The sequence below is a fragment of the Opisthorchis viverrini genome (assembly GCF_000715545.1).
Source record: "Opisthorchis viverrini unplaced genomic scaffold opera_v5_86, whole genome shotgun sequence".
NCBI classification, from domain to species: domain Eukaryota; kingdom Metazoa; phylum Platyhelminthes; class Trematoda; order Opisthorchiida; family Opisthorchiidae; genus Opisthorchis; species Opisthorchis viverrini.
In genome coordinates, this window is record NW_008751742.1 from 437,298 (window position 1) to 450,151 (window position 12,854).

At 42.2% G+C, this 12,854-nt stretch overlaps 1 protein-coding gene across 1 annotated transcript in view; it reads left to right on the forward strand.

The window, feature by feature from the left end:
* The window catches only part of T265_04893 (hypothetical protein), a gene marked incomplete at both ends in the record, with an annotated part of 38,662 nt that extends 29,222 nt beyond the window's left edge, over nt 1–9,440 (forward strand). Inside the window, 2 exons of the mRNA XM_009169753.1 lie at nt 2,406–2,838; nt 8,992–9,440. Coding sequence (XP_009168017.1) covers nt 2,406–2,838; nt 8,992–9,098 — 540 coding nt within the window. The remainder of the gene's footprint in view (nt 1–2,405; nt 2,839–8,991) is intronic.
* Between the last annotated feature and the right edge of the window lie 3,414 nt (nt 9,441–12,854).

Genomic DNA, 12,854 nt, shown 5'->3' on the forward strand with positions numbered 1-12,854 from the left:
TATATATATATATATGAAGGATAGACTGAAAACAATCATACGGATGGACAATTTCAGTTTGTGTTTCATTCGAGCACTTCATCGACGAGACTCAGTAGCAACCAAGATGTCTAGACTTCCCGATCAACCTCCCACCATTACCCGGAGGATCAAGAATGTGATCTTTAACTCTAGCAACATACTTGAATCAGTTTTGCTTTACATGGTATTTGTTGAGTGCCTAGCGACGAGGTGACCTCAGCCGACACGACGAGATAGCGCACAACAACACGAGTTGAACCAATTGATGGAAACAAATAAGGAACATGTTTTGTATGCTACAAGGACCATAATTTAAAATTGTAAGTTGTGTAGTGCGGCAGGGTGACAAAAGGCTTTCAGTGGAGTAGTCATAAAGTAAACGGTGAAGCATATCCGCGGTAGTCTGCCATCACTAGTTTTCATGTGTGCTGTTTTTGTGAACGACCTATTTTCATTTTTTTGGTGGATAATGTAACCACCTACGATACATAGAACAGTATCAGGTAAGTGGCGTATTGGGTCAGCTCACAAGGATAATGTTGGACTCTAGACTTGTCACAGCGGAATCGAAGCGTTTTAGGAAACCTTGGAGACGTTCTCTTCAGGTGAAGAGTGTCATCACTTGGATGACAGGATGAGGACTTAGTGTTGTTCATCAGCTCCAGAGTACCGAAGTTAATGTCCCACTGAACTCTGGTCTCAGACTGGCAGCTTGTCGAATTATATTCTCCGTTATCCTAAAATTGCGTATTTTTTCCGAGAGCAAGACCTTTAAGTTCAACAGCATTCAATAAAATCCGCCGATTAATTAGTGTTCAACAGCACTGTGATCGTTAAAATTGGCGTAACGACTGGGTAGCGAAAATGTGGTTTTCTTTGCCCCATTTCAGAGCATAACATGCTTGTATGTGCCATCTGGTAGTTTGTTGCGTTGTCAGGCCCTTCAGACCCAGGACTTTTGATATCAACATGGCTAATCACGTTTTCTCAGGTTTTATACTATTTAGAACAATACAAAACCTGATAGTAAAAGGACGGTAGTTGACGATTCACATAGTACTGAGCGTGGTCAATAAATACCAGGCTTGTTTGTTGGTCTGTTCGCCTTTTTTGACAGTTGGATTGCAAACGTTTCATCACCAGTCCGGGTGAGACTGTCAGTGCGGAAGGAAGCGGCTCAATCACAACAGAGGAACAGAACTGTCGAATTGAATGCGCCAAACGAACCAACCGGATACAAGGGAGTGAGACCAACTCAGTTTCTCAGGTGACCAATCAAACTGCGCGATGACCGCCTCGGGACCAGCCGATCATTTTAGAGCTACCAGATGCTGTTTAGAAACTAGAGGAGGAGAAATTCACTCAATCAACTCCGCCACGACGATGTCACCTCGATTGGTGATGAAGCATTTGCAATCCAGCTGCCAAGCTCGGCAAACAACCAATCAGCGCGTCCGAGCTACCTATATTGCACAGCATTGCCTAATACCAGGGTGTTGAGCTGATTGATCAAGATTGTTCGTCTCAAAGTTGTTAGCTATACGCTCACTGGACAATTCTCTTCTTTGAGTAAAATGAACTGGTAGCATCAATTCTAGGCATTCACGCGACAAATCATCAGACAGTTAATGACTATGGATCATGGATACACATTTGCAACATCAAATTGAAGCGCTTGATTGGCGCCATTTAATATATGACCGAATAACACCACTATGGCTGTACGTTGATGACAAACATGGTGAACGGTTCGCGAGAACTGTCTTGTATCGATTACAAGACTTTTTGTTTGTCCTTAAGTCCTATTAGAATTATGGAAGGGAAACAGAGAGAAATTGTCATCACTGGCCGTCAAACTGTGTACTATTGTATACATTCGTTGTTGTTTTTCGCACTCGTTTCCAAACTGGTACAAGTAGAATCCGTTGGCTTTTCACCGGGCAGATCAATATGGATAGGATTTGGATCTGTCTTTCCCCTCAACACATTCAACATTGACCTGACCATCTGTCTGAACGTTTTCATCTGAACATCACGGACATGCTAATAAGTTCAGCCTCTAGAACCCAATGAGTTCCTTGTACCCATTATCCATATGAAAGTCAAAGCAACATTCTACCTTGTATAATTACCTCTTCTGTTAAATTCGTCTTCCAACCACTGGGATAGCAGCTGTCCTTTGTTTATCGCTCGAATGTAAACCATAATCCGCCCATTTTTATACCCACCAAATGAATCATCGCTTTTTTGTTATAAAAATATGGTAACATGGTGTACGTTTTTAGCGACTGATAGGTTTGAGTACACTTTATTGTTTGTGCAGGACAATGACAGCACTCAATTGAAACACATGTAACTACAATTTTCCTGTTTCTACTTATCAGCCCAATCAGAGCGATCTACGCTCCGGCGTTGACTATCTTTGGCGTGCGGCTGAAGGTGGTGATCGGAGATGCATGATTTTGCTCGCTCGTTACCTGGATCTATCGGCTACCTTATTCGAATCCGAGAGCAAACAGGACAAGTCAATTCCACTTGATGACTTTGTACTGCTTCCCGCCTTGCAGACGGCTACACTTGATGCGTTACCATCGATATCCCCAGACTCTTGGACCGAAGCGATCACCTGGTATCAAAAAGCCGTTAATACTGCGAATGGAACTGCTTCTTCTGACGGTACTACGGATGAAGGTCTAGATGCGGAGGGCCGTTACGATGCGGCGGAGGACTTACTGCCGGTGTATCGGATTCTAGCACGAATGGCCGAAATGCATACAGTCGGAGGGTTCGGTTTGAAAAAAGATTATAATGCAGCCGGTATGTTTCCCAGCTACGTGCTAGCCAATAGGAGCCCTGGTATTTACGATTTTGAATGCGGTGTCTTTTGGTAACGGAATATACTGACTTCTGTGAAACTAGATAGGGTTTGGGGTATTTAAACTTAACTTGCGACCTTCCTGTGTCGGTCATCGCCAAAAGTGTCTGTATTGGGAAACTCCGTTTTACCGAGTTTACTGTGACGGTACTGGCGTAACATGTGAATCGTAGTTTCAGTCGCGTCACAGTGTTACCTTTATTGATTTGGTTTTCCATACCCATAAACGGCTTTGTATCCGTATTCAATGGTCGCTTCTTGCGTTCGTCGACAAACAGAGAAGAACGATGTACTGTGATTCGTGATAGTGTAAAACTAAGGCTTGAAATGCAGTACTTTTTGATATCCAAAGAGCCGTTCGATAGGTGGGTGATTTGAGTGTCATGGTTGCGACATCCAGGGGGACTTTCACTGTTAGTTCGCCGGGCTATCTCACGCATCGTGTAGTCAAATCCTTGGCGTATTCGCTTGTATGTGGTTTTTCCCGAACGCATTCCTGATCGGATACTCTTTTTTCATTGATAAATGATGTCACACTGGCCAGTTTAACAAGCACAAATGTGAAAATCACTTTATGCCGGCGCGGTTATTAATTTGGCTTCTGTTTCAGCGAACCAAATATATTCTGAACAAAACTTTGAGTTGTGGTTACTGCGTCTTGTTGTGAACCCGCGATTCTTGCACTGAATGACTCGTCTCACTCTTTTTAGAGCCCATCACTTCCAGGTCTAAAACTTTATTGAGCGCATGACTCGTGGAACAGTAGACAAAGACGTTATCCTTCGGATTAGGAGTCCGCATTCCATGCAGCTTGTCATATCTGCTAGTCCGCAGAATACCAAATGACTACTCAGAAAATCTCCAACTTTCTTAATCGATTCTAATGTAAGCAATCTGCACGTTTAGCAGCACACAATCACGGGCAGATAAAGGGATACAAAGATGCCAAAATCAGCTGCGCTGGACTTTAAGTGTGCTGAAGGTATGCAGGATTCTGAACAGTTGTTCATGATATGGATGCGAGCCCTTCGACGTCTAGCCTCGCTGCGGAAGTATACACAACCCTACATTTTCTGAAAATCATGTTCACACAGCCTTTAAGGCGTTTTTGTTTAGTGTAAGAACCTATAACCCTCAAGTTTTGCCTCATTTTCCTAGTATATATATATATATATATATATATATATATATATATATATATATATATATATATATATATATATATATATATATATATATATATATATATATATATATATATATATATATATATATATATATATATATATATATATATATATATATATATATATATATATATATATATATATATATATATATATATATATATATATATATATATATATATATATATATATATATATATATATATATATATATATATATATATATATATATATATATATATATATATATATATATATATATATATATATATATATATATATATATATATATATATATATATATATATATATATATATATATATATATATATATATATATATATATATATATATATATATATATATATATATATATATATATATATATATATATATATATATACTAGGAAAATGAGGCAAAACTTGAGGGTTATAGGTTCTTACACTAAACAAAAACGCCTTAAAGGCTGTGTGAACATGATTTTCAGAAAATGTAGGGTTGTGTATACTTCCGCAGCGAGGCTAGACGTCGAAGGGCTCGCATCCATATCATGAACAACTGTTCAGAATCCTGCATACCTTCAGCACACTTAAAGTCCAGCGCAGCTGATTTTGGCATCTTTGTATCCCTTTATCTGCCCGTGATTGTGTGCTGCTAAACGTGCAGATTGCTTACATTAGAATCGATTAAGAAAGTTGGAGATTTTCTGAGTAGTCATTTGGTATTCTGCGGACTAGCAGATATGACAAGCTGCATGGAATGCGGACTCCTAATCCGAAGGATAACGTCTTTGTCTACTGTTCCACGAGTCATGCGCTCAATAAAGTTTTAGACCTGGAAGTGATGGGCTCTAAAAACTATATACACCACCCTTGTTTAAGCAGCCCTACCTGTGTCCTGGTACAATTACTCTGGTTACTAGGGTAACACCGAAGTGAAGTTCCACTCTTATCAGAGCTTTTCAGTAGTGCCACCATACCAGATCCGCGCATATATGCAAGCGCTGGTGCGCTACTCTACAAAGCCGCTGGACGCACTCGAACCACTCCGTCTGAGCATCTTCGCACTTCGAACTATGTGATTAAGTAACGGATTCTACAAATCTGTACAACTCAATGAACTCTTTTCTTCGTGTCCCGGTCGCGCCAAAAGTGCCGGACCAGCTATGTTTGCTGCAGTGTCTTTGTTCATTGTAAATTAGATGATACTTGTTCTAGTTAAAAAATGACCAATACGCCCAAAAAAATCGAAGATGAGAATAAGAATGAAGAATGGGTGTGGTAAAAACACAGGTCTATCCTCTGTTACCACGCTCTCTAGACGTGTTCGAATGACACACTGCGACAATTTTGTCCCAACGCTTTGGGACGTATAATTTGGAATTGGCAGTGCTGCTAGCTCTAATGCATCCATAATTGAAAACTACATTACCTGGCATGGAATTTGTTCGATAGCTAGGAAATCAAGGCAACATATTCCAGCATTTATGCCAGTGGGTTTGCTTTTTTCTCATATCAGCAAGCGTCAGTCAAGATCTTTTGAACGCCACTCACCACGACCGTCAAATACCGCAAGTCGAATCCGTGCCATTTTCTGACCTTTGGTTGCTTTTCTCGTCTTGGTCACTAACGATGATATTGCTGAGGAAGATGTGTCGTCTGGTAGGCTTTCGGCCTGATGGTTTCCTACAGAGTAAGATACCTTGTAGAAATTTTGATGGTGCTGAAGTGAGCAGATGGAATCTTTCTGGAGCCTTTGTTCAACCTAAGTATGACCTAAGAGACACGTAAAAGGCTGAAATCTTTACAATGGGTTTTACTTCATTCTTTTCTCGACTTGGAGCCGTTTGATTATTATACGTGGGAGTTATCATACGAACACTATATAGTCATAATTACGGTGACTGGACGTTTTTAAGTATATGTTGTGACACATAACACTGCCTCGATAACGCATCCATTGTGTTTTGTTGTCGAGCCATTGTTGCCCACGTCGTCGTGAATTGTGGATAAAGAACGAAACTCGTCTTAGCAGGCTAACCACATGACTGGCTGACTACATCTGATGCTTGATGTATGAAGTACTTACTCTACACCCGAAGTGAATCAGCTGATATCAGCTTCTTCTAGCCAAAGTTCCAAGATACCATGATGCTTTAATACAACTCAACACCTCAGGTTTATATCCAATGTTTTGCAGCAGCATCAACCTGTGCATGGCTTTGAGCGTGCTACGTTCCTTTTGGCGCTACAAGTAGCACAGATTTATGAATCCATTTCCGTTCCTTGAGTCCAGTGCAGTGGTTCTGTTTGTCGCACGAAAATATGATGGATTTGAGTCTGTCTTGAGCTTAATGACATTGTCTTAATTTTAGTCCAATGCAACTCTCCTCCAGTAGTCCAGTCGCTGTTGACCGCCAGCCCGTATCGACTGTCAACAAATCACATTAGATCACGCCGGACATAATCGATTTATTGCGTGCGCCTACAAAGGTTACATAAATTTACCATCATGAAACCCTGATAACCTTAAATTCAGCCCACCTATGCTTACCGTACCATCAGAGCTCTAATGATCAAACTCACCTTAGACTTCTAAAACCGCTGATTTGATACTTGATTGCCTTCTCTCGATAGACAGTTTCTCAGTAAAGGCACATTTAGTCATATAACGGGCAACGATATCATTCACACTTTTGTATCGTCGTTCAAACTACGGTTGAACCATTCAAATTAATTTATTAAGTTACCGGAATCTGTAGTGTCCAAGAACGCGTTCCAATCTGTGTAGGCATTGCAGTGACCTTTTGCGAATGCCTAAATTTGGTGGATTATGCCCTTGAAGCTGTCTGTTCCAAAGAAGTGCAAATTTTGTATTACTATTCGGCTGTTTTCTTTAGTCCATCCTTGGACAAGATCGACCTTTTAGAACTGTTTGTTTGTAACGACGGTCACTTGTATCCGATTTTCTTTAATTTTCGTTCTTTGATTCTACCTCAAAGCCGTGTCCTATTCTCACGGGAATGATAACGCGAAGTATTTTCGTGTGGGTAGATTGAGAGAAAAACATGGGATGAAGAGCTAACTGGGAGCCCACTGATTAGGTTTCGAGAAAGATGGTCTTTTAACGTTTGCAGAGCGATTTTACATAACTCATTTGGCATACAGTGATTTGAAGAGAAAGCTACCGCCATGATTTTGCAGGCGAACCTAATGTTCGGAAGTTTTGCATTGGTCGGTATATGCTCAGTTCGCTCCACGAATCTGTTGAATAGATGGAGAGCACAGGTGGAATGTCGATAACTTGCGTGAACTATATTTTGGCCGGTCGATCCGTTGGCCAAGCCACGAGTTTTGCAGAGCTCTTCCCATACCCTGCTTACTCAGCCTGTCGTTCCTTTCAAGTAAATTAACCGAGACAGTATATAACTGGGATGCAATGATCAATTCGAAGAATTTAGAAGATACTTCGCCTGAGGATTTGTGGTCAAGTCAGGCCTTCACGTACCAGACGTATTTGCAAGAATGTCTTCACAAATTTAGTTCCGCTGCACGGGACCTGAGCAAGCGTTTGTGTCTAATTTATTAGGTTACTTGATTTCGTGTCAGTAGTTGGTACCTGGCGTGTCATTTCTTTTACTGGAGAAACGAGAGGTGCGCTGGCTGTCTACAACAGTCCGCCGAATTTAACGGCGAATTGACAGAAATTCGACTCAGCATGGTCGACTGTGGCATTCATTTGCGTTATTTCGTACCATGCGCATTCCTAATTTAAGTGATTCTCATTTTTCCTCGGCAGAATAAATGATTGGGACTGAAAACCAGTAAGTAGTAAAACTCAAGTGTCCTTACCTTGAAAACAAAAGGCAACATCGAGCAGAAATGAAGAACACCACGCCAGTGAATTTACAGGCATCAACAAACTGTTGGTTCGTAAGATAGAAGAGTCTGTTTACGCTTAGTGCACCGCTGCGTACGAAAACAATGGGTTGCGCTCGCACCCGTGGGGGGGGGGGCTGATTCGCATGCCAGTAGTGGCCGAATCACAACAGAACAACCAGACACAAGAGATTGAGACCAAGTCTGATCCACAGGAAACTAATCAAACTACGCGAAGACCGCTTTCAGAACTACCAGACACCGTTTAGAAGCTGTATAGTCACGGGCAGAAAAGGAGGAATTCACCCACTCAACCCTGCACTGACGATGGTTGGTGATGAAACGTTTGCAGTCCGACTGCCAAGCTCGGCGAACAGACCAACAACCAAGTAGTGGATAGTCTGTCAGGTAGCGGAAACGACATAGCGTTAGTTCAAAACTTTCGGATAGGGAGTCCGCCTCGGCACTTTCACAATCAATGTCATGTTGACTGACTTGAACCAAGGTTACTCATCCACAGCTGTTCTCTTGAGGAAGGAGAAATGTTAGACCTTAATGAGACTAGTTTTCTTTTCAGACCCTCAATATAGGATAGACACGGGTAACCACCGTTTAACACAAACGTCACTACTGCAAAAAGTTATTAAATTGTTACGATTGTGTTCCGTTTTCAGCTCACTTCAGGTTGTTTGATAAATTAGGACAGTTTCTAGGCGTTCTGGGTATCTTTCCTAAGGAGGAGTACTCTTCACATGTCGGCAGTTTGTGCACTATCACGAATGGCTTTTCATTGTAATTTTATACCGTACAGTGTTTATTTGGTGACTATGCCGAGAACTGCACTGTCTATTGGAGAGACTGCAATCTTGTGTATGATGCAAATGGGCTCCCAGTGTTACCTCATTTACCTCTAGCTTCTCAATTTAAGCGGGGCTTCTTGTACAACCGCACTCACTGAAAGTCTTTTGACCGCGGTATGACATTACCTGTTCACCTATGTTATTGATTCTGTCTATATTTTTTTCCTAGGTGATCTGTTCAACCAGGCGGGCGAACTTGCTTCCTCCTGCAGACAGGGCCGTCTCGCTGCCAAGTACTTCGAACTGGCTGAGGAATCTTACAGCAAAGTTGAATAAACCACCCTTTATCGTAGTCCGTCCGTGTGCTATGCTTGCTCATTGCCGCCAACCGTATATATATACGTTGACTTCAATATTCGTTGTTACGTTGACCCGGTACCTTTGCCCCTGTCCTGTCTCAGGTGTCTTTAACCTGTAGTTTTTTTTCGCGATTTGTGCCTTATATACATCGCTCGCCCATCGACTGTTGTGTTTGGTAACCAACATTCATTCGTGATACCTCTCGACAGTTTGCCTCGAACACGTGTGTACCATCGCCCATTATTTCTAACTTCTGTTTCGACTCAGTTTACCGGTGCTTGCCTTACGTCCGTTTTCCAGTGCGCATCAATACACATTACCTGAACACTTTTGACCTGGTTTCTTTATTACTCTCTTCGGGCCTGGCCAGTCTTGGCTTGTTTGGATTTACCAGTTTCGAAGCTGATCTTGTGGTGTAGCGATGGTCTGGGGTGCGTCATATTCTGTCACCCGAATGAAAGAAAACCAGGGCGGAGCTCGTGAATGAGGTGGGCTCACAGTTTGAATTTGACAGATAAGCTCTTTTTGTATTCTGGTTTGCTGTAGAGAACAGTCCCTTCACAAGCAATAGTTCTCCAAACTAAAAGATTTCGGTGAACCTGAGGGCTTCCTTTATAAGATGCCTTCAGGATGGAGCAAGAGGCTTCATTTTTTTCGGTTCATGCCTAAGTAGTTGCACATTGTCCCAAATTAACTTAGGTAAATTGGAGGTTATCACGTCTCATCTACTGGTATTCAGTCAATACTGTAAGGAAGCAAAGCTAAGTGGAAACATGCTAAGTAAACTTGGCGTTGAAAAACGCGTTTTGCTATCAGTCAGGTATTCAGTAAAATGGCCCGGACACGTGATGTTCTGAACTTTTCCTGAACTACCCTTCACAGGTGGGTGATGCACGGCTCTTTCGAATGAAACCCGAGGTCATTAAGATCATCTATGGACAAATCCTTTACGACGCATCCAAAAGCCAATGGGTCATTCTTCTGTTTCCAGTTATAAGTCATCCGGGCCCCAGTTGTGGATTCGGAAGTTCCTCTTTTCCTATACGTTTTGCTTCGGTTGTACTGAAAAAAGCAGGTTTTACATCTAAGATCAACCACAAGTCGTGCAGTTTGATCAACCATAATTGGTAGAGCAAAACACCTTCGTGTGTCACCCCCATCTGCAGTAGATTTCGGCTTTGATAAATATCACAGCTGTTTCGTGTGTCGATGTTCACTGTCGTTACTTTCGCTGGTGGTAGTCAAGTTTGGTTATTGGACAGGATGGCCTTCAAGCACTGCCCAAAACGCATTCTAGATATTCAGGAGCTTGAGGAGGAACTTTCTCACAGCCAGCAAGAGCCTTTGCTTCGATGACATTCGTTCAGGGCGGGAAACCACTGCGAGTATTTGGATGTACAGATAAGGAACAAATCCCCAGTGGTTCCTTATCACTCTCAAGAACGATTAACATGGACACACCTCACCGATTACCACTTCAGGTGAGGTACTCTTATTGTGTTATTATTACGGTAGGCATAAAGTATCCCCAGCTCGATCCGAAAGGTCGGTGGTCTCCATTAGAGGTGATGCGTCGTATAAAGAACCTATCTCGGACTGCATTAACCATCGTTCTGTAGGAGTGGCGCTTCCATTCAAACATCTACTCAAAGATCCCAAGGTTATGCTAGCCTCCACAAAGCATTACAAAAAACGATACATACCGCCTTTGTGTCTGCAGATCAAGAACGATTTATGATGATCCCCCAAATAACGACAGACGTGCGACTGCACTCACATAAGTGGGGAAGCCATCCATGAGATTTCTTGAGCCCCTAGACCGTTGACATCCTTTGTAAGGTGCCTTCATGAAGCCTACAGACTTTACATGTTTGACGTCTTATACGAACTAGGGGAACTGTTGGATTGTGGTTTCCCTGCAACGCGCATAGCCGACATTCCCGATTCATTCGTCAGCAGATTTAGCTGCACTATTGACGTGTTTTTATTTTAGTGCCGTGCACATCACATTAGGCAGGCTGAGAAGAATTTCGAAAAACACCTACTGACAAGTATCTTGCGAGTGATTATGATAAAGTGGTCATGCGAAGTGGAAAATATTCACCATTTCATGCGACTCAAAGTATTACATGACTCAAATGGTTTTAAAACCGAGGAACTTGGAGACAGATGTGTCTGAGTGGGCGAACATGTCAAAGGTTAATGCGCATGATCGCCCAACAATTACGTGCGTGCGAACCTGTACCCGACGACCAAAAACGTTTTTCACGAGCATTTAGAAGGTGCTTCCACCGAGTGAGCACCAATTGACAAATACCGAAGACAAGCCCTTTAAACAACTGTTGTGACTTTGTAATGAACTCAGGGCCGTATAACTGCAATGGGAATGCAAATAGATACCAACAGGTGCATCCAAGCAATGAATAGAGCAACAGTGAACACAAGACTAAAAGAAACCCGTATATTTTGTCGATATCGACGTCCGGACAAAACACTACCCCGAACATTGCACTTAATGTCGAAACTCACTTTTTTTCAGTATTATTCTACTGTTAGCCAGGCCATCAAGCGAAATGTGCCACATTGTGGTCCCATTGGAGTTCCAGTGGGTACGGTAGTCTTCGATACTCTGCCCTAAAGATGGGGGTCCTACCGCGAGTTAAATCAAACACATCCGAAACTCGACTCATGGTTCGTCGTAATGCCCCCCCCCCAGACTGAATATTCCAGCAGCTTGTCGTTCTGCTCAAATGATTGACCAAAGTAACACATGATGGGAAAATCCTCGGATCAAACTGTGTAGAATGAACCATATCAAAGTTTTAGTTTGATAATCGGTAGTGGAATCTGGTCAATGTGTTTTTCGGACTGTTTTCCTAAGCCTGACAGTGCCACGCGTGGTCTGACCGAACATTTTTTGCTTAATTCAACATGCTACTCGCTTGCCCGTCAGTAGCTGGCTTCACTACATCAATCTCACAGAAGCGAGCACAACACATTTACAGTGGACTACTAAGATTGGACAACTCTTGAGACATAATTCAGTCGAACTTGGTACATTGGACGAAAGGTCACCAGCTATACTGTTGTGGCTCCTAACCTAAAAGTCACTCGTTGCAAGCCTAATAGACGCAGTCAGCTAGAATACTTTCACCAGCCGCCTACGTAAAACACAGCTGTCTGGCTCGAAGGCAGTACTACCACCATAGGAAACGCGTACAGGTTCACAGCAAATGCCGTGAGCCAAGATCTTCTGCGCATCCAACACAGGTCACAACAGGTCATCCTAATCAACATCGCATCACTGAGTTTTAAGGTTCGGGGGGATGGGATTGCGCAGCAGAACTCTGTACGGCTGACTGTGGTCTTGCAACGGTCTTCCAACCTGATTCTGAGCGACAACTGGTAGATGATCTTTGTCTTTTTGCCTGCGTCGAATATATCAGAAGGTGTTCGGTCATCCTGTGAGAATTGCTGGCATGTTCAATATTCAGTCGTTTGTCAAAGGCACCAGATTTTGCATGTTTTGATCTCGTCATAAAATTTACCATGGGGAGTTCTGCAAACGTACTAAACCACGAAAAGTAGCAGACACCCATACCAGTGAACCCTACAAGATTCTAATTTAAAAAAAACAGGTCCTCCACACGTCTAAGCTGGATTTTCTCGGTTTGCGTAGTTATTTTACTTTTACGACCCTTAATTACTCGTAAGAATTTTTCAACCGTCCCT